This window comes from Pneumocystis jirovecii (genome assembly GCF_001477535.1).
Source record: "Pneumocystis jirovecii RU7 chromosome Unknown supercont1.3, whole genome shotgun sequence".
NCBI lineage: Eukaryota > Fungi > Ascomycota > Pneumocystomycetes > Pneumocystales > Pneumocystaceae > Pneumocystis > Pneumocystis jirovecii.
Window position 1 is genome coordinate 321,549 of NW_017264777.1, and position 22,909 is coordinate 344,457.

General features: G+C 30.0%; 9 protein-coding genes across 9 annotated transcripts; 5 read left to right on the plus strand and 4 right to left on the minus strand.

Annotated features, from left to right (window-relative positions):
• Nucleotides 1-132: 132 nt before the first annotated feature.
• T551_00765 (uncharacterized protein) lies at nucleotides 133-385 on the plus strand (the record flags this gene model as incomplete). Its single annotated transcript, XM_018373029.1, has 2 exons — nucleotides 133-240; nucleotides 281-385. 2 exons carry the CDS (start codon nucleotides 133-135, stop codon nucleotides 383-385), a joined length of 213 nt encoding a protein of 70 aa, XP_018230775.1.
• Nucleotides 386-547: 162 nt separating this feature from the next.
• T551_00766 (uncharacterized protein) lies at nucleotides 548-1,286 on the minus strand (the record flags this gene model as incomplete). The annotated part of the gene is made up of 5 exons (XM_018373030.1): nucleotides 548-835; nucleotides 880-976; nucleotides 1,040-1,075; nucleotides 1,128-1,214; nucleotides 1,264-1,286. 5 exons carry the CDS (start codon nucleotides 1,284-1,286, stop codon nucleotides 548-550), a joined length of 531 nt encoding a protein of 176 aa, XP_018230776.1.
• A 675-nt stretch (nucleotides 1,287-1,961) lies between these two features.
• Nucleotides 1,962-2,530, plus strand: T551_00767 (uncharacterized protein; the record flags this gene model as incomplete). Its single annotated transcript, XM_018373031.1, has 3 exons — nucleotides 1,962-2,018; nucleotides 2,062-2,363; nucleotides 2,410-2,530. The coding sequence occupies 3 exons, from the start codon at nucleotides 1,962-1,964 to the stop codon at nucleotides 2,528-2,530; spliced, it is 480 nt and encodes a 159-aa protein (XP_018230777.1).
• Nucleotides 2,531-3,071: 541 nt separating this feature from the next.
• On the minus strand, nucleotides 3,072-3,665 carry T551_00768 (ubiquitin-conjugating enzyme E2 35; the record flags this gene model as incomplete). The annotated part of the gene is made up of 4 exons (XM_018373032.1): nucleotides 3,072-3,253; nucleotides 3,297-3,392; nucleotides 3,442-3,586; nucleotides 3,633-3,665. The coding sequence occupies 4 exons, from the start codon at nucleotides 3,663-3,665 to the stop codon at nucleotides 3,072-3,074; spliced, it is 456 nt and encodes a 151-aa protein (XP_018230778.1).
• A 209-nt stretch (nucleotides 3,666-3,874) lies between these two features.
• Nucleotides 3,875-8,171, plus strand: T551_00769 (uncharacterized protein; the record flags this gene model as incomplete). Its single annotated transcript, XM_018373033.1, has 15 exons — nucleotides 3,875-3,945; nucleotides 3,986-4,024; nucleotides 4,070-4,173; nucleotides 4,218-4,249; nucleotides 4,293-4,592; nucleotides 4,638-5,016; nucleotides 5,064-5,143; nucleotides 5,185-5,586; nucleotides 5,627-6,044; nucleotides 6,091-6,335; nucleotides 6,381-6,841; nucleotides 6,881-6,977; nucleotides 7,022-7,700; nucleotides 7,744-7,851; nucleotides 7,894-8,171. The coding sequence occupies 15 exons, from the start codon at nucleotides 3,875-3,877 to the stop codon at nucleotides 8,169-8,171; spliced, it is 3,693 nt and encodes a 1,230-aa protein (XP_018230779.1).
• A 409-nt stretch (nucleotides 8,172-8,580) lies between these two features.
• Nucleotides 8,581-14,932, minus strand: T551_00770 (uncharacterized protein; the record flags this gene model as incomplete). Its single annotated transcript, XM_018373034.1, has 14 exons — nucleotides 8,581-8,679; nucleotides 8,730-8,990; nucleotides 9,033-9,193; nucleotides 9,240-9,297; nucleotides 9,340-9,456; nucleotides 9,497-9,678; nucleotides 9,723-9,796; nucleotides 9,841-9,955; nucleotides 10,002-10,730; nucleotides 10,774-10,787; nucleotides 10,838-11,003; nucleotides 11,046-11,089; nucleotides 11,135-14,560; nucleotides 14,604-14,932. 14 exons carry the CDS (start codon nucleotides 14,930-14,932, stop codon nucleotides 8,581-8,583), a joined length of 5,775 nt encoding a protein of 1,924 aa, XP_018230780.1.
• A 199-nt stretch (nucleotides 14,933-15,131) lies between these two features.
• Nucleotides 15,132-15,910, plus strand: T551_00771 (uncharacterized protein; the record flags this gene model as incomplete). The annotated part of the gene is made up of 3 exons (XM_018373035.1): nucleotides 15,132-15,196; nucleotides 15,240-15,548; nucleotides 15,595-15,910. The coding sequence occupies 3 exons, from the start codon at nucleotides 15,132-15,134 to the stop codon at nucleotides 15,908-15,910; spliced, it is 690 nt and encodes a 229-aa protein (XP_018230781.1).
• Nucleotides 15,911-16,907: 997 nt separating this feature from the next.
• T551_00772 (uncharacterized protein) lies at nucleotides 16,908-17,480 on the plus strand (the record flags this gene model as incomplete). Its single annotated transcript, XM_018373036.1, has 4 exons — nucleotides 16,908-16,944; nucleotides 16,991-17,089; nucleotides 17,123-17,296; nucleotides 17,341-17,480. 4 exons carry the CDS (start codon nucleotides 16,908-16,910, stop codon nucleotides 17,478-17,480), a joined length of 450 nt encoding a protein of 149 aa, XP_018230782.1.
• Nucleotides 17,481-18,613: 1,133 nt separating this feature from the next.
• Nucleotides 18,614-21,420, minus strand: T551_00773 (uncharacterized protein; the record flags this gene model as incomplete). The annotated part of the gene is made up of 4 exons (XM_018373037.1): nucleotides 18,614-19,102; nucleotides 19,146-19,991; nucleotides 20,041-20,824; nucleotides 20,876-21,420. 4 exons carry the CDS (start codon nucleotides 21,418-21,420, stop codon nucleotides 18,614-18,616), a joined length of 2,664 nt encoding a protein of 887 aa, XP_018230783.1.
• Between the last annotated feature and the right edge of the window lie 1,489 nt (nucleotides 21,421-22,909).

The following is a 22,909-nucleotide window of genomic DNA, read 5'->3' on the forward strand; positions in this document are numbered from 1 at the left end:
TTAAAACACAAATCCTATGCAATTTAACCCTTCATTTGTTCAAAAAACACTTGCTTACCTTTCCTATAAAATTTTTGGTGTTTCATAACATTAACGTTAAGCCTTCACCAGCCTTGTACTCGACAACATAAGATGACATTTAAGTCATGGATAAAAGGAAGTGTATGGGGTTCAGCCATTGTTGCAACAGGATACGGACTTATGATTTATACAACACCAAATGAACAAGAACTTTATCATGTTTGTATTTTTTTCATTTTTTTTTTTTAACAAAATTTAGAGTCTTTCACCAACACTTAAGTCAATGTATGATAAGAACCTTAAAGAAAAATATACAGAAGAAATAACAGAGCACATAAAAACAGCACGAATTCTAAAAGATTAAGTATATTTTATTGATATATTCTATAGAATCTTAATATTATAAAGTCTAAAAAAAATCATAAAACCCCTATAAACATATAATAAATAGCCAGTAAAAATAGAAAAAAATATTGTTATTAGTAAATGCATAAATAAAATGAAAATATAAACAAAGTTATAATATTTATCCAATGTTTGAGAGACGTTTTAAATTGTATTCAATACCGTGCGAGCGTTTACGAAGATGATGTGCAAATTCTTGTGGATTAGAGGCTGGCGATGACGCCTTAATCTGGGACATGACTTGCTTAGGAGGAAGATCTGAATGACTGTTTCGGTCGAAAAAATATTCATCACTAGCTAGAAGATCAAGACTAAAATTTTTAACCTTTTGTAGCTCAGTTTCCAAAGATGTACTTCGATTTTGAAGTTCCTCTACTTGCTCAAAAACAGCAACGGTGAAGCTTTTAAGCTAAACCACATGTTAAGCAATAAAAAGAATTAATCATAAAATACTTTATTAATTTCATTTTGTATTTCAGCATCAATAGATGATCCAAAAACACCATTAATAGATTCAACAGGTCTCGACTTTTTCGGACCAAGTTGATACCTAAATGTTTTTCCATTAGTCTTTCTACTTATATTGATTCTAGAAATAAACACGAGTTCGTACGATATAATATTGTCAAGATTAAACGTAAACATATCACTATTCTTTATTAGTCTTTTTACAATCCCTGAAAAAGCACCATTCTAATTACCGAATATCATCTAGCCGCCGTGGCGTTGATTTATATATACGACCCAAATTCCCTTTACAATGTTTACATGATATTTCTGTAAAATTACTATACAAGCAATTTAACTGCACTGAAAACGCATTCTACTTTTTCATACCCTTGAGGTGTGCATTCTTCCATCTCTGACTCTATTATACTGTCTTCAGGGACTTCTTAGAACTTTTTAATGACATCCTTCTGTATTCCCAAATATACCTGCAAGAGTAATTGTATTACTTTCCCGATGAGATGTTGACCATGCATATGAATCCCCAACTACTGATCTACAGTTAACACACTGAAAAACTGTTGGAGGCTCTTCAGTGGTCTCTGCCATCATATATTTCTATATTTTCTAATCTTTAAAATAATTCATTCAATCATTATCAAATAGATGTTTAAAAACACAAAAACATAAATATGAACAAAGTTTAATGTTTCCAAAGCTCTAAATATGTTAGAATCATATTCTATCCTACATTTTATACATATTTACCTTCACTTACAAAGTCTCTGATATCAAGAACGTTTCTTAAGGACGAGTTCAACGTCACGTTGTCATAACAACACGATAAAATTTTCAACATTTCAACAAACGTGTTTAAAAAAAAGTTAAGAAAAAGGTAAGTAATTAGTTGATATTTAAGCATATTTTAGTAGATTAACATATGTTTTCTTTATTTTTTGTGAATTCTATGTCACAATGTTCTTTTCGAGGAGTTTTTATCCAATAAATAAGCAATATTTTACATATATTTATAATACTAAAATATTTCTTTTATATATTTGAAACAAAGCTGATTATTCATTCAGGAGATGAGGATTGAGGTTGATTCGTTTGGTGGCAACAAGATTTATCCTGGTAGAGGGAAGGTAAAAAATAAAAGAGGAAGAGTCAAAATTGATCAGAAAATAGATTTATGTCAGATTGGACAATAAAGTATTCCGATTTTTATTTAGGAAAACATGTTCTTTGTTCCTCCAGCGAATAAATCCCAGGAAAGTCTCATGGACAGTTTTATACCGACGATTGCATAAAAAGGGTATTACAGAAGAAGTAGCAAAAAAGCGTTCACGGCGCACAATTAAACATCAACGTGCAATCGTAGGTGCAAGTCTTGAAATGATAATGGAAAAGCGGAATCAGCGGGAAGAAGTTCGTCTTTCATTGAGACAAATAGCGATTAAAGATGCAAAAGAAAAAAAACGTGCACATGAGTATAATTACTGTTTTCCTCTTAAAAATAATTTAACTTTTTTTCAGGAACCAAAAGAGAGCAGACAAAGCTAGACTTGCATTAGCATCTCGTGGATCTAATGTCTCTCGATTTTCTAAACAACAAGCAAAGGGTACTAGGTCAAAGGTCATAGGTACAAGTCGTTGAAGTTGTTTTATCATAGACATATATCTATAAAAACAGTGATATATACGTGTATCTATATATATTGTGTACAAGTATTTGTTTAATTACAGAGCCCTAAGAATGTTTAAATAGTAACCAATTTAATAAACATTAATTATGTCTATATTTACATCAGTTGTCGAGACTTATGTCTCTATTTGCACATAATTATTTAGTATAATGACATATAACATATTCATCCCTAATTCAAAGTGCATTTTTGTATTTATTTCATGGGTTCTATATATAATGATAAAGAATATTAAATAATTCAAAAATTCTATATGTTATACAAATGTTATAATAAAGGAAACATGTTTAATCAGAATAAACTCTACGAAATAAAAACAGAACTATAAGACAAAAAACTAGCAATATCATAATTTTTAAAAGTATACGGCTGTATTATTTTTACAATATTTCACCCTTTTTGGAAAATAGAAAATGCATATTTTCCCATTACAATATTATTATTTGATAACAATAAAAACATATCATTGATTATCCACCATTTCATTTAAAATCATTTTTTCACCTTCGCATACAAACGTGTCCATTCTTTAGCAGTTGCATCAAATGTTGCGCGATTATATAAAAATTCTTGCCCTATAGATTGATCTAATGGGTCATTTGGATTAGGAGTAGACAAGAGTGCCTGAATCGATAATAACACTGTTCGTATTTGCAGAGCGGGAGACCATGCATCTAAACCATATTTTTTAAAGTAAAAAAAATATAAACTACATACTCTTCAAGATGTCCATACATATTCTCCCAAGTTTATCAATATTTGGATGATAAATTTTAGTCAAAAACCTAACTTTAGGTGCTACCATAGGATATTCTAAAAACATTCAATCTTTGTTCATTTTGACTTATTTTTCAAAAAAAACCTTCAGGAAGGAACAATTCCAAGCAAAAAATACCATCTTCATATGCAGATTGTGCTGGTCCTTCAATCTTTATTTTAAAATACCTTAAATTATCCTGACAAAACTCTGCAACAATTCCTGGAGGAGGATCAGCAATTAAACGTTCCTATTCATATGTTTCATATTATTCTTTATGAATAAATAATTCTTACGGTTTCTTTTAATATTCTTTTAGGTAATGCCATTTTTAAAGTTAAATATAACCTATGACGCTCAATGTCGACTGATAAGAAAAATATTAAAAATGATTAAGAAATTATATCAAAGAGAAATAATATTTTACTAAAAATTTAATAGGAAAATTATAATTAAGTAGTTTTATATTTCTATACTTTAATACGAATAAAAATTAGTATTTTAATAATGATTTATTAAGAATAAAAAGACAAACAAAATGGGAGTAATAAATAGTCCTACTTTTGATAAACAAATGTCTATAAAAGTAGATGAACCAGTGAGTGCAATGTAAGTAAAGTTATGTATTTTCTGTTTTAATGTATAAAAGGACAATTTCAGCATGTGGTAGAGATGTAATATTAGCATCGTTAGTTTAAACTATATTTTGTGGAAAAAGGTTGATAAAAATTAGACGAAAAGGAATTCTCGTTGTTGATATAGACAATCCATATGATCCTCCCCGATTTCTTCCCCATTTTACTACATGGGAAGTAGCAGATGTTCAATCGTCTCCTCGTACTAATTTCCATTGGTCTATAGACTATGTTTAACGTTTTTAGATGCATGTCGTGCATACTGGATTGCTTCTACTGTATATAAGACTTTATTTTAGATTTTTTTTAATTAGAATCAAGTCAAACCAAAAAACTATTGTATGGAATCTTTCATTGCCGTCACGAAATGCAATAGAATTCGTCTTACATAGCCATTCTCGTGCAATTACTGATATCAATTGGAGTGCACACCATCCGGATATATTGGCAACTTGTGCTATAGATTCATATATTTATTGTTGGGATCTTCGAGATACAAAAAAACCAATCAATAGTTATTGTGATTGGACAGCAGGATCAACACAAGTCAAATGGAATTGCCAAAATGAACATGTTTTAGCATCAAGTCATGGGCGGTTTTTAAGAATATGGGATGATAGAGTATTTATTAATTGATATATTGCAAATTTTATTAATTTTTTAAAGTATGGATCACGTCCATTTAAATCAATTTGTGTTTGCGAATATTTGACAAAAATATATGGAATAGATTTTAATAGGACAAAAGAAACAAAAATAATTACATGTTCTTTGGATAAATCTGTTTGTTTTTGGGATTATGAAAAAAATGAAAATATACCAGAAAAAATAATACGAACAAACACACCTGTTTGGAGAGCACGTCATACGCCATTTGGTTGGGGTGTTATTACGTTACCTCAACGTGATGATAATTCATTATATTTATGGGATATACAAGATGAAAAAAATTTCCCAGTAGAACCATTAGTTAAATTTGAAGGGCATACAGATATTGTTAAGGAATTCGTTTGGAGATATAGTGAACCTGAAGATATATCTAGAGGTTAACAGTATTTATTTTTTTTCGACTTAATTTAAATTACAATATAGATACCAGACAATTTCAGCTTATAACATTGTCTAAAGATCATCATTTGCGACTATGGCCAATGTCTAATGAAATATTGGAAGTAAGTTTATTTTTTTTTTATTATTTTATTTAAAAATATAGTCTGTTGGGCATGATCCAAAAAAACCGATAAGATTCAGAATGACATGTTCAGGTGCAGAATATAAAACTTATCGTTACGAGCCTTTTATAAATCAGAAAGATACTTCATTAATTTATTCACAAACGCCTCAAACAACATCTATTTTAAGAAGTTCTGGGAATAATAAAGTAAATGCAATATTTAATAGATATAAAACTGCCACAGAAAACCACATGCGTGGAATATATATGACAAAAGCTACAAAATCATTCAAAGGAGTTCAACCTTTAGCATGGATGAGAGGTGTACACATAGAACGATCTATAAATAATAATTCACCTACCACGTGGAATATTCCTGAAAACTTGGGTGAAGAGCTTTCATGGATAGGTCAAAAATTCTCAAAAGTTAATTTTGAAGAAGTAATAAGCAATATAAAAAAGAATATAACTAAATATATAGATAAATGTAACTGAACGTAATTGTACATTAACACTTAATGGTCCTTGGGGTGCTGATAACATTATGATATTTATTAGGCTTCTTGTTAAATTTCCGTATAATTATCCTGGAAATGCTACTCCAAAATTTGAACTTGAAAAAACATCGTCTCTATCTGAAGAAAATTATACAGAAATTAGACATTCTTTAATTAAAATATCAGAAAGTTATCTTAAAAAAAAAGCACCATGTTTAGAAATATGTATTCGTTATCTTTTAGGAGAAAGCGTATTAAGTGGAAAATGGATATCAGATAGTGAAGGTGATTTTTCAAGTGATGATGATCAAACTTTATCAAATTCAGCTTCTTTGGAAAAAAACATAAATAATATTATTGTACCTATCCCTCGGAAATGTGCAGCTGCATTTTTTTCTTGTGGTAAATTATAATATAGTATATTTAGTTTTACTAAAATATTAACAAGGAAAACTTGTTTGTTTTTTCCCAAAAAAAAGTGAAACAGTTAACAAAAGAGTAATATCAATTCTTTCTGAGAAAAAAAATAAAGAATTTGAATCACATCATCATTATTTGTTCGAATCTTTTGGTAATATTGAGAGTTTTGTTAACAATAAAATTGGAATAAATTCTGAAGACTTATCTTTAAAATGCAATTCTTTAAATTCTGATGATGATATACAAGCTGGATCTTATTTTTTAAGAACAAAAGTAATTTTACCCACTTATTATTCTCAATAGATTAATATATTATAGTCCTTTAAATGGAAAAATTCAAGAATATATTCACATAATCAAAATGAACGTTATTCTAATCGTCGAATGGCAAATACACGTTCTGAAAATTATTATGGAAATATCATTATTATTCAGAATATTAGTCATCTTGAACCCGTTAAAGAAGATTTAGCAAGAGAATATAAAATTCAGGGTTCTTGTCCTGAAATATGTGAACATAATGCTAAAATTGCATCAAAATATGGATTTTCAGAACTTTGTAAAGTTTGGACACTTATAAAAATGTTAGTATCTAGAATTGAATCTGAAAAAATTGTGAATTTTTTATTTACAGGTAAAAATGATATAAACACTAATCTTAAATTATTAATTCATGAATACTTAACTATTTATAATTTAGAAAAAATGACAAGACCTTCACTATCTACTAAAATTCATTGGGGTTACCATCCTTTCGGACAATGGCTAATTAATCAAATGTAAGTATATTGATATATCGTAATATTATTAATAATTAGTTTTTCATATTACGAAAATATAAGAGACGTTCAAACTTTAGCAATGTTATCATGTGTACTTGATAGTTCAACAGGGTTAAATGTTTTTCAAAATCCTGTTATAAATTATATTATTTTTTAAAAAATGCTAACTCATAGAAGGATCAAAATAATATTTTTTCAAAGAAAAATTCTACTGATTATTTTTTACAAAATCAATCAGAATTATCTAAATATCTTGAAACTTCTATTATTTTTTTAAAAGAACCATGTAAAATAAATAGTAATATGAAATTAGGGTTAAATGAAGAGATACCAATATCTTCGATTTCACAAAGTTCAAATAAGTCATTTCAAGACAATAATATGTTTTTATATAATAATAACAATACACCTTTTTATGAAAAATATTATAATCAACATTCAGAATCGGAAAATATACATATTTCTCCAAAACCATTTTTTGATCCTTATTCAACAAGTGTAAAGTATAATAATTCTAATAAACATAAAGCTACTCCTTTTGAGGTAACACTACCTGTTCCTGCAGAAGAACATAAGAATAAACATTCTCAATTATATATTAATTCAAATAATTCTGTATCGATAAGAATATTAAATTATCAGCTTGACGATGAATTAGCATTATCCTCATATTCCTTTTTTAATGAAGAAAGAAAACAACTAAATAAATTCTATAGAAAAAGTTATGCGGAGTTCCTTTTTAGATGGAAATTGTATAAAGAACGTGTTGAAATTTTAAAATTTAATTCAGAATTTAAAAATGATAAAATATCTTCTAATAAAGAGGACACTATATCTACTTTAAATAATAAGTCAGGTACGTAACTTCTTTAAAGTATATATATATAAAGAGTGTCTAGACTGTATTAAATGCTCTATATACCAATCTTCAATAAATAAAAACTATATTTTGTGTAAACAAGCTAAATTTTTTTCTAATTGTACATTTTGTGAAGTACCTGTAAAAGGTATATATAATATTATTAAAATTTTTTATTAATTTATTAAAGGATTAGCATCAGGTTGTACAAATTGTTCTCATGGAGGACATGCAAAATGTATGGAAAATTGGTTTATACAGACCAAAGAATGTCCTACAGGGTGTGGATGTGAATGTCTTTTATTTACTGTTTCAAAAGAAAAGAACCTTGATAATTTAAGCATTAATAATTCTCAATCAACAATACATTTTTCAATAAAAGAAAATAATATAAAAGAAGTATGGTGTAGACCACACAATATTACTATTTTTAAAAGCAAAAAATTTCAAAGTGGACATATTGATTAATTATGGAAAATATTAATATACATATACATATATGTATCTATTGAGATTCGTTAGCTGTACTTATGATAAATATTTTTAATATTCATAATAATATACAATCTTTTATTTTTAGAATTTTTAATAATTTAAATACGGAACTTTTATATTTAGAACATATATATAAACAAGTAAACTTATAATTTCATAAAAAATATAAATATGAATATTATTTAAATATTAAACTTAATATTGTTATTAAATATTTAATCAAAATATAATCTAACCCAATTCATAAATTATAAAATAAATATTTACATAAATATATCATCAAATCTTTACATATTAATAATTTAATATCATATAATATTTTAAAGCACTGCTAATAAAGGGTATAACACTAATATGATTCTAAGTAATCATTGAATTATCTTTACTTTTTTTTAATTTTAGGCCTACGTATAAAAATATCAGGGGCTACACGTTTTTTATGAATTATAAAAGGAATTTGAGACGGCGTTTCCACTGGGACCTAAATCCAATAATCAATAATGTATTCAGATTCAAATATGTTATTTTTACTATAAAACCAGGATTAACCTCTTTTTTATTTTCTTCATTTCCAAATATATCAGAATTTTGAGAAAAACTATTTTTTTGTAAACATGAATTCTTAAGAGTTTTTATTTCAGAATCCTCAATAAAATTTTTAACAATGCCACTATCTTCTTGAACTGAATCAATTTCATTAGATATTTTTTCTTTATTATGTGTTGTACTAGAATTACAAAAACTAGCATGTTTAGCATTCTTTTCTAAAACTCCAAATAAAATATCATCAAACTAAAATAAATTAAAAACGAAACAAACAGCTATTAAAATCACCTTAGTAAGTAAACCTCGCTGTTCAGCATCCTCAATAAGAGAACGCCAATAAAAGTGACCAGAAAGAGTTTCAACATTACCCAATATTATCATAGAAGATTTAGCTCTAGTCAAACTTACATTCATTCGTCTAATATCAGAAAGAAACCCAATTCCCTTTGCTATTAGAATGTTTAGATATTTTAAAAACAAGATCTCTAATATTACCAGAACTCCTAACACATGATAACATAATGATATCCTTTTCTTGACCCTGAAATCCATCCTAAAAATTTTAATATAATTATCTAATTCATATAACCCATACAACAGTGTTAAAATCGATGTTTTTCAAAATGGAATCTCCATATTTTTTTATAAACAATTCTTTAATTTTATTAAGCTGTTGTTTATATGGTGTAATAATTCCAAAATAACCATTAAACTAAAAAATAAGTATAATATATTTTGAAATTAATACTAACATTTATAGAAGGAAAGCTTCGTATAATAGCATCATAGATTAATAATGTAGCTCGAGCTTCCATGAGATTAAAAGGAGAACGTGAAGTTTCATCTTCGTAACCATGGATATCAAAAAAACGATAAGGACCAAATAAGTCGACTTGATGCCAAGATCTTTTAGTTTTCTCCTCAATACCTTCATCTAATTTAATTAAGCCAACATTTAATAAAATATACAAAAATCACCATTAATTAACCTATTTGAGTAAAAAAATTTGCTTGGAAATTGGCTAATGCATGGATGCATACGATATTGTATACTATATAAACGTTACAAAAAAAAAAACAAAATTATTAACTAAACCTTAACATATGAACTGAAGAAGGACAATTCTTTTGCATTCTCACAAAAAGACTCTGTTCATATGAATAATTTGTAGCCATTTGAGAAAATACTGTAGGTGGTAATTGGTTAGGATCTAAATATTATGTTTAAATAAAGCAATCAAAAAATATATATCTAACCCCCTACAAGAATACAGAGTTTGCATCCATATCTTAACGGTATTATTGTGCTAAGTTCTATACATTGTGCTGCTTCGTCAATAATAACAGTAGAAAAATCAAAAGCTAAATTTCCAAAAAATTCATAACCACTTCCACTAAGCGTGCTGCAAATTATATCTGCATTAGTAAGGATATCGGTTTGTATTTTATGCCGTGAGATATCTAATGATCTACTAGTATTGTTTTGCTGATCTCTTAATTCATCAAGTTGCTGACCCAAGTTATTCTTCTGTAAATTCAATGATTTCAATTTAACTTCTATACTTCCTTTTTCTTGTTCAGATAATTGATCTTCTAATTGTTTACGTAGAGAATCACGTTGCTTTAAAATTTCATTTAACTGTTCTCTTAAAACTACCTGATTTGTAGCCTGATAATCGTGTTCAATTTTTACACTGGATTTTGCAAGCTCTATCTCTATAAGATTGTCTAAGCTTACATCTTTAACATTAATTGCTACATTCGATCCAACACGAACAATTTTTGGATAATAAATAGTTCCTCCTGGACTCCGAAAGCCTTGTTTAAGACGTAAAACAATCTGATCAATAGCAGCATTACTAGGTGCACAAACAAGTATTTTTGAAGATACAGGACTATCTTTTTGAACTTTTCCAAGACAAGCTGATTTATTTTTCGATTTAGAAAGAAATGCATTAATCATGCCTAAAATTGTTCTCGTTTTTCCTAATACTATTAAACACTGAATTGACCAATTTGTAGAATTTACCTGTTCCTGGTGGCCTTAAAATAATTTAACTACATAATAAATATATATAATAAAAAAAACTTACCCTTGTATAAGGTGAAAACCCGTTGAATTTGTTACACCAACAATAGCTTCTGCTTGAGGTTTATTTACATTATAAGCGAGCATTGCAGATTGAATTTCATTAGAAGGGACTAAGGGAAATGGTTGAGCTTTAGCATTAATAATATCATCACGAAGTTCCAAATATTCTATAAATATTAGTAATAAGTTTCATATATTTAAATATGTACCTAAACTTTTCAAAGCAGAATATTCTCTTTGAATTGTAATTAAACTAAATAATATTATAAATGACAATTTATAATTTAAAATAATATACCTAAATAATTTAACTCCATAAAGCTCATTATTGGGTCGAAGAAGTATGCTCATTTCATTTGATGGATACGTCCTTAAGGTAAGTTCAATAGAATCTTTTTTTGAAATCGCTTGAACTTTTGCTAAACATGAAATAGTATTAACTTCTTTCAATGGTTTTGATGTATTTGAAATTACTAAAATGTCAGAATCTGAAATAACAACAGAATAAAATATTTCATAAGAAATAAAAACATAAAGATCTATGAATTCATCAACAGAAGCTCTATTTATTATTTTTATTTTAAATGATTGATCTGTATTTTCCTCTTTAGCTTTAATAATTTGTTGCCAACATTCCAATAACAATAAAGGTTCAAATGTATTCATATAAGTCTGTGATGTCTGAAATTTATACTCGACTCCTAAATACATCTGTTTATTAGCACTAGGAGGAATTTCTCCATTATAGCTTATATCCCACTGTAAAATTTGTTTATGTAATGGAGACAGAGAGGGAAACAGTCTCATTTTTAATATATCAACTTTTTGTTTCAGCAATTTTTGCCTAGAAAGCGGTCCTTTATCTATAACATCCATACAATCTAACCTTTGTACAGATTTACGTTCTATTTGACGAATTTTAGGATAAATTTTATCATCTTTTGATAAAAAAGTAGTCTCTGTATTATCTTGACATTCTGAATCAGACGAAAATGTTTGTTCCAAATCTTCATTTTTAATAGAATTATCTAATTCCTGTATTTCAGGTCCAAAAAGTCTTGAATCTGTAATATCTGTTTCAATTCTAGGTAATTTTTTAAAAGCCTTATTTATCTTCTTTTTATCTTTTAACAATTCTAAGCGAAATTGTTTTATTGAACTGGATCTTAAATTTGATCCATGATAATTTGTAGATTTATTTTTAAAATAATTTAAATTCTTTAGGTTATATTTGTTTATATTATTTTTTGATTCAAATAAAGGCAATATTGATTTAGAATGAAATAACTCCATAGTTATTTTTGATTGTACTTTTGACTTTGTTTCTGAAATAGAATCAGGAATAGATTTCTTTAGTTTAAAAAATTCAGAACCATTTTTAAGTTTTTTATTAGTATTATTCAAAAAAGTTTCAGCATTTTTAGAAGGTTGAAACTCTACTGTAGTTGAACTATCAACCCTTATTTCATTAGATTTATTCAATATAAAATCAAATTCCTGAAGTACAGAGTATAATTTTACTTTTTGCTCATTAGTAAGATTAGTTTTATGACTTTTTTTTTTAAGAAAATTTCTAAGATTAGTTAAAATGCTTTCTTCTAGAACCATATTAGCAACTTTTAGGCGAAAAAACAAAAAACAAATAAAATCAACAGTAGAAACCAAAAGTGCTTCGTCATTTAAACGAAGCCATGAAAATGAATATTTAAGGCAATCCTGTATTTGAAAAGATAATTCATGAGACTTATCAAGGTTTTCTTTTGAATCGTTCACATCATTTAATAAAATAATTGAATTATATATTTTAGAGTAATTGACCATATTATTAGCCATCTCCAATACGTTTCTTAAAAAAGCAATCATAGAAACTTTTGGAAAATCATTAGCCCATGATAAAGAGAATGAAAATAACATATTTAAGAACATCCAAAATTGACTCCACAATATTGTTAAAATTGATTGATTTTCTTTTGAATTGTATTTATCTGACAATAAAAGACCATTTTCAGAAGAACATAATATACTAAGAATAGTAATAGATGTTTTTACTAATTGAGATGCTACAAAAAACGATTGTATTTCCATAAAACTATCAATAACAGCTATTAAACCCATTAATGTAGAAACAAAATTATATGACAAATTAAATCGAAAGGCTTGATACCGATCCACGCAATCATATGCTTGTTTAATTATATTAAGTGATAACTGACTAATTTCTAAAATTGGAGAAAACGACAATGATATAATAGAGCAATTAATTTCAGGAACCTGTAACATTGCTTTAAATACACTAGAATCTATTTCATCAAATTTAGCTAACAACTGATTCACTTTTAGAATTATATCCATAAATATTTTATTAAAATATGCAGACCTTTCGGATTCTATACCTATTATTTCAATATAAGACAACAAAGAAAAGGACTGAAATATTTGAGATATAAGATCAAGATCACAACTCTGAATATTTTGAATCAAAATATCCCATATTTTTCCACAATTATAGTTCATAATAGTTATAATAGTATTATCAGGATTTTCGATCTTTTTTGTTATATTATAAAATTCTTGCTGCAAAATTTTACAATCCACACTTAAAACAAGTCCTACTAGCTGACATGCTTTAGCCCTTACATGATTATTTACATCAGTAGAGAACAACAATTCCTCAACAATAATTTTTAAATAACTTTCGAAAACTTTTCTATTTTCTTCAACTAGTATCAAATATGTATCAAAATCTAAAGATTCACTTTTTAATAAAATTTCGAATGTTAAACTTAAAATCTGACAAGCTAAAATTTTATAATTATTTCTATTTTCTTTTGAGTATCCGTCACGTTGAAAGTATTCAAGAAAATAAAACAAAAATTTTGAACATGAATGATGTCGATTCGAATTTTGAAGGCTATTAATAAACGATTTTATCCATGTAAAAGGCGTAACAAAAACTCTAGAAAAATCCTCATCCATTTTATTGTCTTTATTCATGTTTTTAATCATATTATGCAGATAATCATTTCGAAATATTACATCAATAACACTAAGAGGATTACAATATATTGCTTGTTCCCAAAACGTTGTACCAAGAACATCTAAAAGTTCAGAAAATACGTCCAAAACATCTAAAATTACAGGTGTATTTTCAGATAATCGTGAACAAGTAAGACCTACTATATCCCATCCTTGACTTGAAAGATCTGTAATAATAGAATTTTTTTCTATATAATGAAATAAAACTGATGCACCCTTCCAAAAGATCGAAGCTGATATAATGGATGATGTGCTATTTGTCTTTAAATAATTATCCATAGAAACTGTAAATGGAACTTTTGCAATAGAAGTGAATTCAGACGAGTTCAATTTTCTAGAAAGTTTTTCTAATGATTTTTTTGCCCATGAATTAAAATCTCCAAATTTTTCGTCAAACAAAAAATAAATCATCCCAGGAACCACTTCATCATAGATACGTAAAAATTTACCATTTCTCTGAATTCCAAGGAAAAGAGTTCTAAATTTATCCCTAATTTCTTCTTTTTCAAGTAAATCAATACCCCATAAACATTCATATACTAGAATAAATATTTGATGTGTCATATCAAAATCCTTATCTGTTTCGAATGAAGTATGTGTTAAAACAACCATTAATGATTCAAGTACACGTTCATAATCAAACTCATCCAAATGATCAATGTATTCATGAATATTTGTATTCAGATATCTTTAATTTGTCAACATTTAAATACATAACATCCTTTACCTACTCTTCACGACCCTCATACAATTTTTTAATATCTGATTTGAGAACATGGTAATGTTTAATACATAAATGACATCTTTCGAGTTGCATCTTAAACTTCATTTTCAACCATGATAACGCGTTACTCCCCAAAAATGCAAAAAGCTGTAATGATTCTTTAATCAGAGCAGTCAATTTCTCTGTACAGAACCAATGTTCTTCATCAGTAAGGCTTCCAAGATACTTTAATGATTCTTGAAACGCTCTTTGCTGAATACTTGCATCGTCCAGATTTTTGTAGCTTTCTTCAATAATTTTATGAACCTGCTCTAATCCCGCCTCATCTATAGGCATATCTTTTTATTCTTTTACAAAAATATTTGAAACTTATCAAAGCCAGTCTTGAGATCTTCGGTTTTTTATTATCTTTTTACTATTTTGCTGATTTCATACCAAATTATGTAGTTAACATACATAGTATATATACGTGAAAACCGGGAATTAACGGGTGGTAACGTATCGATACGTTGAGCGTGTTTCGTTTGCTACAAAAATGTATAGATTTGCACAATTTGCCTTAAAAACAAGAAAAATCGTCTGTATTGGCTGGAATTACGTGTAAATGACATTTATCTTTCTGTATTTTTCTTATTTTTTATAGTAGCCATATTAAAGAACGTAATGCACCGATAGGGCTACCAGCAGTATTTCTAAAGCCACCATCATCAATAATACAAACAGGTGGATCTGTCCGAATTTGTGATAGAATGGTTGCCCATCATGAGGTTGAGCTTGCACTTGTTATTGGAAAGACATTGAGCCATTGTCGATCAGAAGTTTCAGCATTTGATGCACTTGCAGGATATGCTGTTGCAATTGACATAACGGCTCGTAACTTGCAAGATGAAGCAAAAAAAAAGGGAATGCCGTGGACAATAGCTAAGGGTTTTGATACTTTCTGCCCAGTCAGGTTTGAATATGTTTTGGTTTTATAAGACTTAGGTTTTTTGAAACAGTGATTTGATTTCGAAAGATGTGCTTACTGACCCGCACAATTGTGAGCTATATCTGAAAATTAACGATGTTTTAAAGCAATATGGTTCTACAAGGCTTATGGTTCGTCGTATTCCGGAGCTTTTATCATATATTTCATCAATCATGACTCTTGAACCGAATGATATTGTTCTGACTGGTACTCCAGAAGGAGTAGGTCCTCTTGAACATGGAGATGTTGTTAATGCAGGTATTGTGTATAATGGTAGTGAAATTCAGCAAAGTGTTCTTGAGATTTCTGTTGAACGCATGCAGCATTCGTATGCATCTTCAGTATAAATATAAATAGCAATGCATAAAAAAATATAAAAATGCATTATGGAGAACATTATATCAGTAGTATCCTATTAGTGAAACACATATGAAGTGCAAAGTTTTTAATAGAAAGAATATTTGAGCGATATCTAGGAAATATATCTCCAAAAAATACATCTCTAAAAAATATGTGTAAAACAAGAGGATAAACGTATATAGAATGTCTAGTGTTGCATATTTAACATATTCATTCCGGTATAAGAAAAGTGTAATAGAATATGCATATGCAATACATAACACATACTTTATATGCATGCTACATATAATACATAAATATAACAATACGTTTATATTATTCAAAAGTATATTTATTAAGTTGAATTTATTAGGCTAAAGAAACATATATTGGATCTAAGTATACTGTATTTTATCAAGTTGGTTTATATTTTACTGTTGTTTTACTATATTACATTTACATTATATTTATTGTAAAAGCAATGTACTGGTCAAATCCAGCAGTTTTACAATAATAATATAACTAGAGTTTTTATATTATTAAACAGTGAATTTAAATTTTAAGCATTGAATTGGTTCTAAAGTATTGAATAACTATGCGAAAGTTGAACACATGCAAAGCTAAACATATATATCAAAAGTATGTTTAGGGTATATATTAAACACTGTATTTTGCTGTTATTTGCAACATATGCATAAGCAATTAAACAATTAAGCAATCTTACACTCAGTTTTTGATTTGTTTCAAGTTATTTCATATAAACAGTATCTAGTTTGCAATATATATATTAGAATGAGGACTACAAATCATAGAACGAGTCAAGATATTAGATTATATAGAATATGCACTTTCTTTAGGTATATGTTTACTATATGTGTTATATACACAACATATATATTTCACATGCACCTTCTAGCTGACTTTGGCTGACTTTTAACTCTTCTTTTTTCGTTTTTATTTTTCGATTTTTTCTTTTGAAAAACATCGTGCAACAACATTTTGATTATGCCACTCGAACAAATTCAGACAACATTGCATGTCTGTAAGTAAATGAAGTAGAAATATACAACAGTTTTAAAAGAAAGCAGCTGGATTATCTGAGGAAGTAACACCTCAGACTTTGTATTCAATGTTTATTCCTTTTGGAGAGATTGTCCGAGTAGAACTTCCACGGGATGAGAATTTAGGTTGAATATTAAAATGCAATAATATCAACTAAGATATTGAAGATGAACCCCATCAGGGCTTTGGGTATGTTGAATTTAAAGAAGAAGGAGATGCATGGGATGCAATCGATAATATGGATCAGTCAGAAGCATTCGGACGGATTCTACATGTAACACGTGCACGTGCAGAAAAAGCGATATTGGAGGGTCTTGGATCAAAGATTCCTGGTAAATTATGCTGCCAATTGTGAATTTGAACTAATTTGTTTTAGTTTGGGAACAAGAAGCATGGATTCAACGATATCAGGTTGATAAGGATGATTGGAAGGCAGTTGAGCAACAAAAGATAATGCAGAGTACGCAACAGACAGAAAATGCACATCCAACATCAACTATTTCTCATCCGTTGTAATTTTGTTAATCAGCAGTATCTTGCAGCACTATTTTTTTGCAAATACAGCTGGGACTATACTGTATTGGAGATTTACAAAGAAGAAAGTAGAAAAGAACGAAAACATTCAGAAAAGTAGATAAAAAATGTTAGAGCTCTAATATTTTACATACGCATGATCCTTATATAGTCTTACGTCTAATTTATACAGCCTTGTTATTAGTTTTGGCGGTAAAAAATGAAAAGTATTAAGTTTTAAAGAAAAAAAAGCAATATTTCTATTTTAATGGGCAGATTTTTTGCTTGGATATCGCCGAAGCTATATATGAATTTTTAGCTCCTTAGTAATAGTCTTTATTTGTATCTTACGCTGGGATCATAAAATAATTTCTATTAGAGTAAATATAAGAACAAAATAAATATATTTCTTACATTTCCAAGTTGATAACACGCAGCTGTATAAAAAATGATTAGTTATTGATAGAAAAATAATTGAAAAATGATGTACAAGATAAAAAATAGTGGAATAATGCCTTTTTTGCGTTTAAATAATAGAATTAATACTTACCCCCAAGACCAACTAGAAGAACAGCGCCTGTGAATTTACAATTAGGATGTATTAAAAAATAAGAAAATGAAAATAATTACCAAGAGGATATAATTCTAAAGGTATATTCTTTATTCGAGAATATAGACTTTTAGTTGGAAGATGTTTATTTGTCTATGAAAGAATCGTATCAGAGCAATTTCAAAAAAAGTATTTTTATCCTTACATCAGAAGCCATAATTTTTTGATATAGGGCTTTCAAAGCAAATTAATCTTGTCTGGATCCGGACACTCGATATTAATAACAAAAAAGTATCAAAAATAAATAGGTTTTTTTGCAAATATAAAATATGTTTGTATTTTTATCATGTTTAAAGTGTTTTTTTTAAGCGTTTAATTATTTTATGTCTATAAGAATCTATATTAAACAAAAATAAATGCCACTATATAATATGGAAATATCCTGCCCTTAATTTTTTAAAAATATGAATACATCCTATATTATATTTGATTTTTAAAAACATGCAAATTTTATTTTCATATAAAAAGATATGTTCTCTGTATAGTTTATAACATGTCTGAATACATAAATGGAAATTCATTATTTTCATTTCTTTGACTCTTCCCGTCTTTTTTTTACTACTAACTCGTCATTACTTTCTGAAACACTTTCGGAAACATTTTCGTCATTAATATCATTTGTGTCACTGTTGTCATTTGATTCACTGATATCGTTCAGTTCATCATTTGATGCTTCACTTGATACCCCATCCAATGACACACCAGATTCTTCTGAATCATGATCATCTATAGTTTCATAATCAGATGCTTCTGTTTCATTATTAGTGTTATCATCCTCCGATGTTTTAATATGGTTGGTTTCTTCAATGGCTAACATTTCTTCATCACTGTCTTCTTCAATATACTCATTTTCTGATTCGGATTCCTCGCTTTTCAAACTAGACTCCCTCCTTAATCTGATTTGTGCATTTATCATATCTAAACGACCATGAAGTGCAAGCAATTTCGGCAATGCCGATGCACGGCGTTGTAGTGCTATTTGTAAAGACGAAAGTGTTTTCATAAGATCCGGTAACTATATTATTTAGTGTGCTTAAAACATCCTCTTTGTTTATTACCGCTACAAGATGCCCTCCATGGACAATAATCGTCCACCGAATCCACACATTCAGCACTGCTACCTTTCCTGGGCGTCTGGAAAGACGTTCTGCAATTCGCTTAAGCAATTCCACTGCTTTTGGTGATTCCAGTCGCTTTACTGTCTCCAAAACTGTCTCTGAGTCCCCACAGTTCAAGCATGAGTCTAGTAAAACCTTATCGTTCAATTGCAGCGCTTGTACAAGCACTGAAGCCAATGAACTCGCTGATGGCAGTTGTACTGCTGTTTCTTCTGCCTCTATTCCCTTCATTTCAAGCGCCTCAAGCCTTTCTTCAAGCGTCTGCTCCTTCAATTTATCTATTCTTGCTTTCTGACGCACTGAAATCCTTTTATCATCCAAAAAAAGACCATTATCTTTCCCACTTCCTCTTGTATCATGACCCTTATCCTCTTCTACTTCCATTCCGCTGTCTGATCCACTAGATCTACCCAATTCACCTGGTTCATCTTGCTTATTCAGTTTTTTTGCTTCATTCAAAGGTTCAATTGAATCCTCAAATAAATCCTTATTTAACCCCTTATTTAAACGCTTCTTTAAACGTCCATTTAACTCTTTATCTAACCCTTTAGCTGATCGTCTGCTCAAATTTTCATCTAAATTTTCTTTTAAATCCTCAATTGATCCCACAGTTGATTCCTTATTTAATTCTCTTTCTAGATCCTTATTTAAGTCCTTATTTAAACCATTGTCTGTATCTTTTTTTCTCCCAATTTCCTCAATTGACTCCTCTTCACTCTCTTGTTCATCTATTTCGTCTCCGTCAAGCACCACTGCGTTTGCATCGTTATACGCCCTAACCCTATCCTAAGACACAGGTTATAACCCTAATCATGTGTTTTAGGGTTAATCCTACCCTATTACCATTTACATATACTCCAGCAAGATTCGAACTCGTAACCTGCACATACAGGTCGCCTTCTTTCAACACTCCTTTGTCGAGATATATAACCCGCTCAAAGACAAATCCAACACCGGTCGTTGCTGCAATAAGCAAACTACTGTCTTCAATGCATGCATCAATAATGTCGATTTCTTCTCCGTTTTCCCTCAATACGTGTATCTTTAGAACCGGTGCTTGTGTACGCTCTTTGCCTTTCCGCTGCAGAATGTTTCTGAAGACATTGACTCTTCCAGTGATTGTTACCACGGCAACCATAGAGGTCACGTGTGTACTGTCACCATGGTCACCGTTACCTAGGTTATCGTTTCCTTGGTTACCACTGCTCCCCTCCTGTGTCTCTGTTTTATAGACTGATGTCAGTGTAAAGATCCGCCGTACACCGTCTTCTGCTACTAGCACGCCAAGACAGCCCTCGTCTCCTATCACACTGATAAACCTCTCTTCTACTGACCCACAGACAACACGTCGCTCCCCATTTCCATCTTTCCACAGTGCCAATGCATTGACTACTTCTGCATGTGCTCCTATGCTTACCCATTCGCTGAGTGTCTGTATATTCGAAAGACCCTCTCTACAGAGATCCTCTGCAGACATATCGTTGTCATGGATACCACTATTTAGGACACCCTCTCTTCCCCTTGTAACTGGACACACATAGAGAGTGTCCGAAGACACAATAACCTCGTTATCGCTATATACAAGTGCTAAAAGGCTTTCTGTACAGACAGTCGATGTACTGAGATACTGTTAGTATAGAGTATATAAAGACAAGATATTTCCAGTATACCTTAGTATTTTTGATTCAAAAAGCTCCCATTGTACTACTTTTCCGTCTGCACCACAACTCCATATTTGAGTATCACCTGAGAAAGCAAGTCCATAGACATCTCCAGTATGACCACCAGAAAGCCTTAGGATAACTTTATCCTGAGTGGTTGAAAAAACAAGAATGTCACCGTTTGACAGTCCAATACATAAAAGTATGTCTGCAGTAGTTGGCAGTGTATGTGTATAATTATTGGATTTATTGGCGTTTTTATGAGTATTTTTGGACTCTTTTTTGGCTTTTTTACTTTGTTTTTCTCTTTGTTTTATACCGTCGATTTCGATCCATAGAAGACTTTGGCAAATAAACCCTTTATCGAGTGTTATACTTGTGCGTTGGATGCTTCGGTGAGTGTCAAAAATATGCACTTTTTCAGGGCCAAAGCCGCCAATTGATGCTGCAAAAAGGGCTCCTCCTGCACCAAATGCAGACACTATTCCTGGCCGGATACGCTTTGCAGCGTCTGTGGTGACCTGTCGGGGTCTTTGGACAGTTTTCCGGACCATTGTGACTCGAAGCACTGAGCACGCATTCAACTGCTGAGCTTTGCACCGGACACTCTATACTCGGACTATACTCGGATACTAGATTATTCTGCAAACAAGACTTGCATGTTCAGAGCGCATATAAGCGTATATAACATGTGCATACACTATACTTTATACACTACACTATGAACTATATACTACATACACTATATACACTATATACGCTTATAGAGTACATACACTTATAGAGTATATAGATTATACACTCTATACATATGATGCACTGCATACACGATGCATTCTATGTGTACTACAATTCTGTCTCTGCATTGCCCTGCGTATACTATAAGGTGTGCACTGTGCTATGCGTTATATATACTCCACATGCACACTGTGCAAAATGCGCACACGTGTCTCCTTTCCTCCAAAACCACGTAGAATAAGAGCACAGACGTTATCTGTAATCTGCATTACATTATATGTTGTATACATCGTATACATCTGAATACATGGCATATACGGCTGCAAGTCACACAGTATGCAATATATGCTAGATTATGCATTGCATGCTATCATGCTGCATATTATGTGCTCTACACACCATATACATACTATATGTTATATACACTATATATTATATGCATTCTACATGTTATATATATGTTATATGCATCCTATATGTTGTATACATGCTATATATATGCCGCACTAAATTGCATCTGCAGAGTACACGTATGCTATGCAGAGCACATATTATACAGCATACAACCTTGCATGCTACATATTGCGCACTCACACTATATACTCTGCCCCACACTACACTATGCATCCCAAAGACTACAGTATGCGCTCAGCACGCTCACTATACTCTCTGCTGTAACAAGTGCACTGCATTATACACACACTGTATACATACTGTACAGAGTGTACTGCTCACTGCACAACGTATACCATACATATACATATATACATATATGCATTATAGTTATACCGCACAGTGTACACCATAGACATATCATACACACACTATACACATACCATAGTGTATATTGCACAGTATATACTATACACATATTAAATTATATACTACAAACCACACACTTGCTGTGTGCTGCATAAGCTGTGCTATCCACGTGCTGTGCACACTACATTTATACAGAATATCCACTCTGCCACTGACACTGCACGCTACACTGCACACTGGAAACTGTGTGCACACTTAGCCATGCCATACGCACCGTGTTCTGTAGAGTATATCTTGCACTGCACTATATTATATTTTGCACTACACTATACAGTATATTATACTATACACTATACTTTACACTATGCTATACAGTATACACTGCTGTATGCACTGCTGTATGCGCCATACATATAGCATAAGTGTATACTGTGCAGCAGAGTATATGCACAACGTGCATTGTATGCATTTATAGTATATGTATTATATATATAATACAGCACTCTCTGCTGTATATTTGTGCTGTACATTCCATTGCTAACT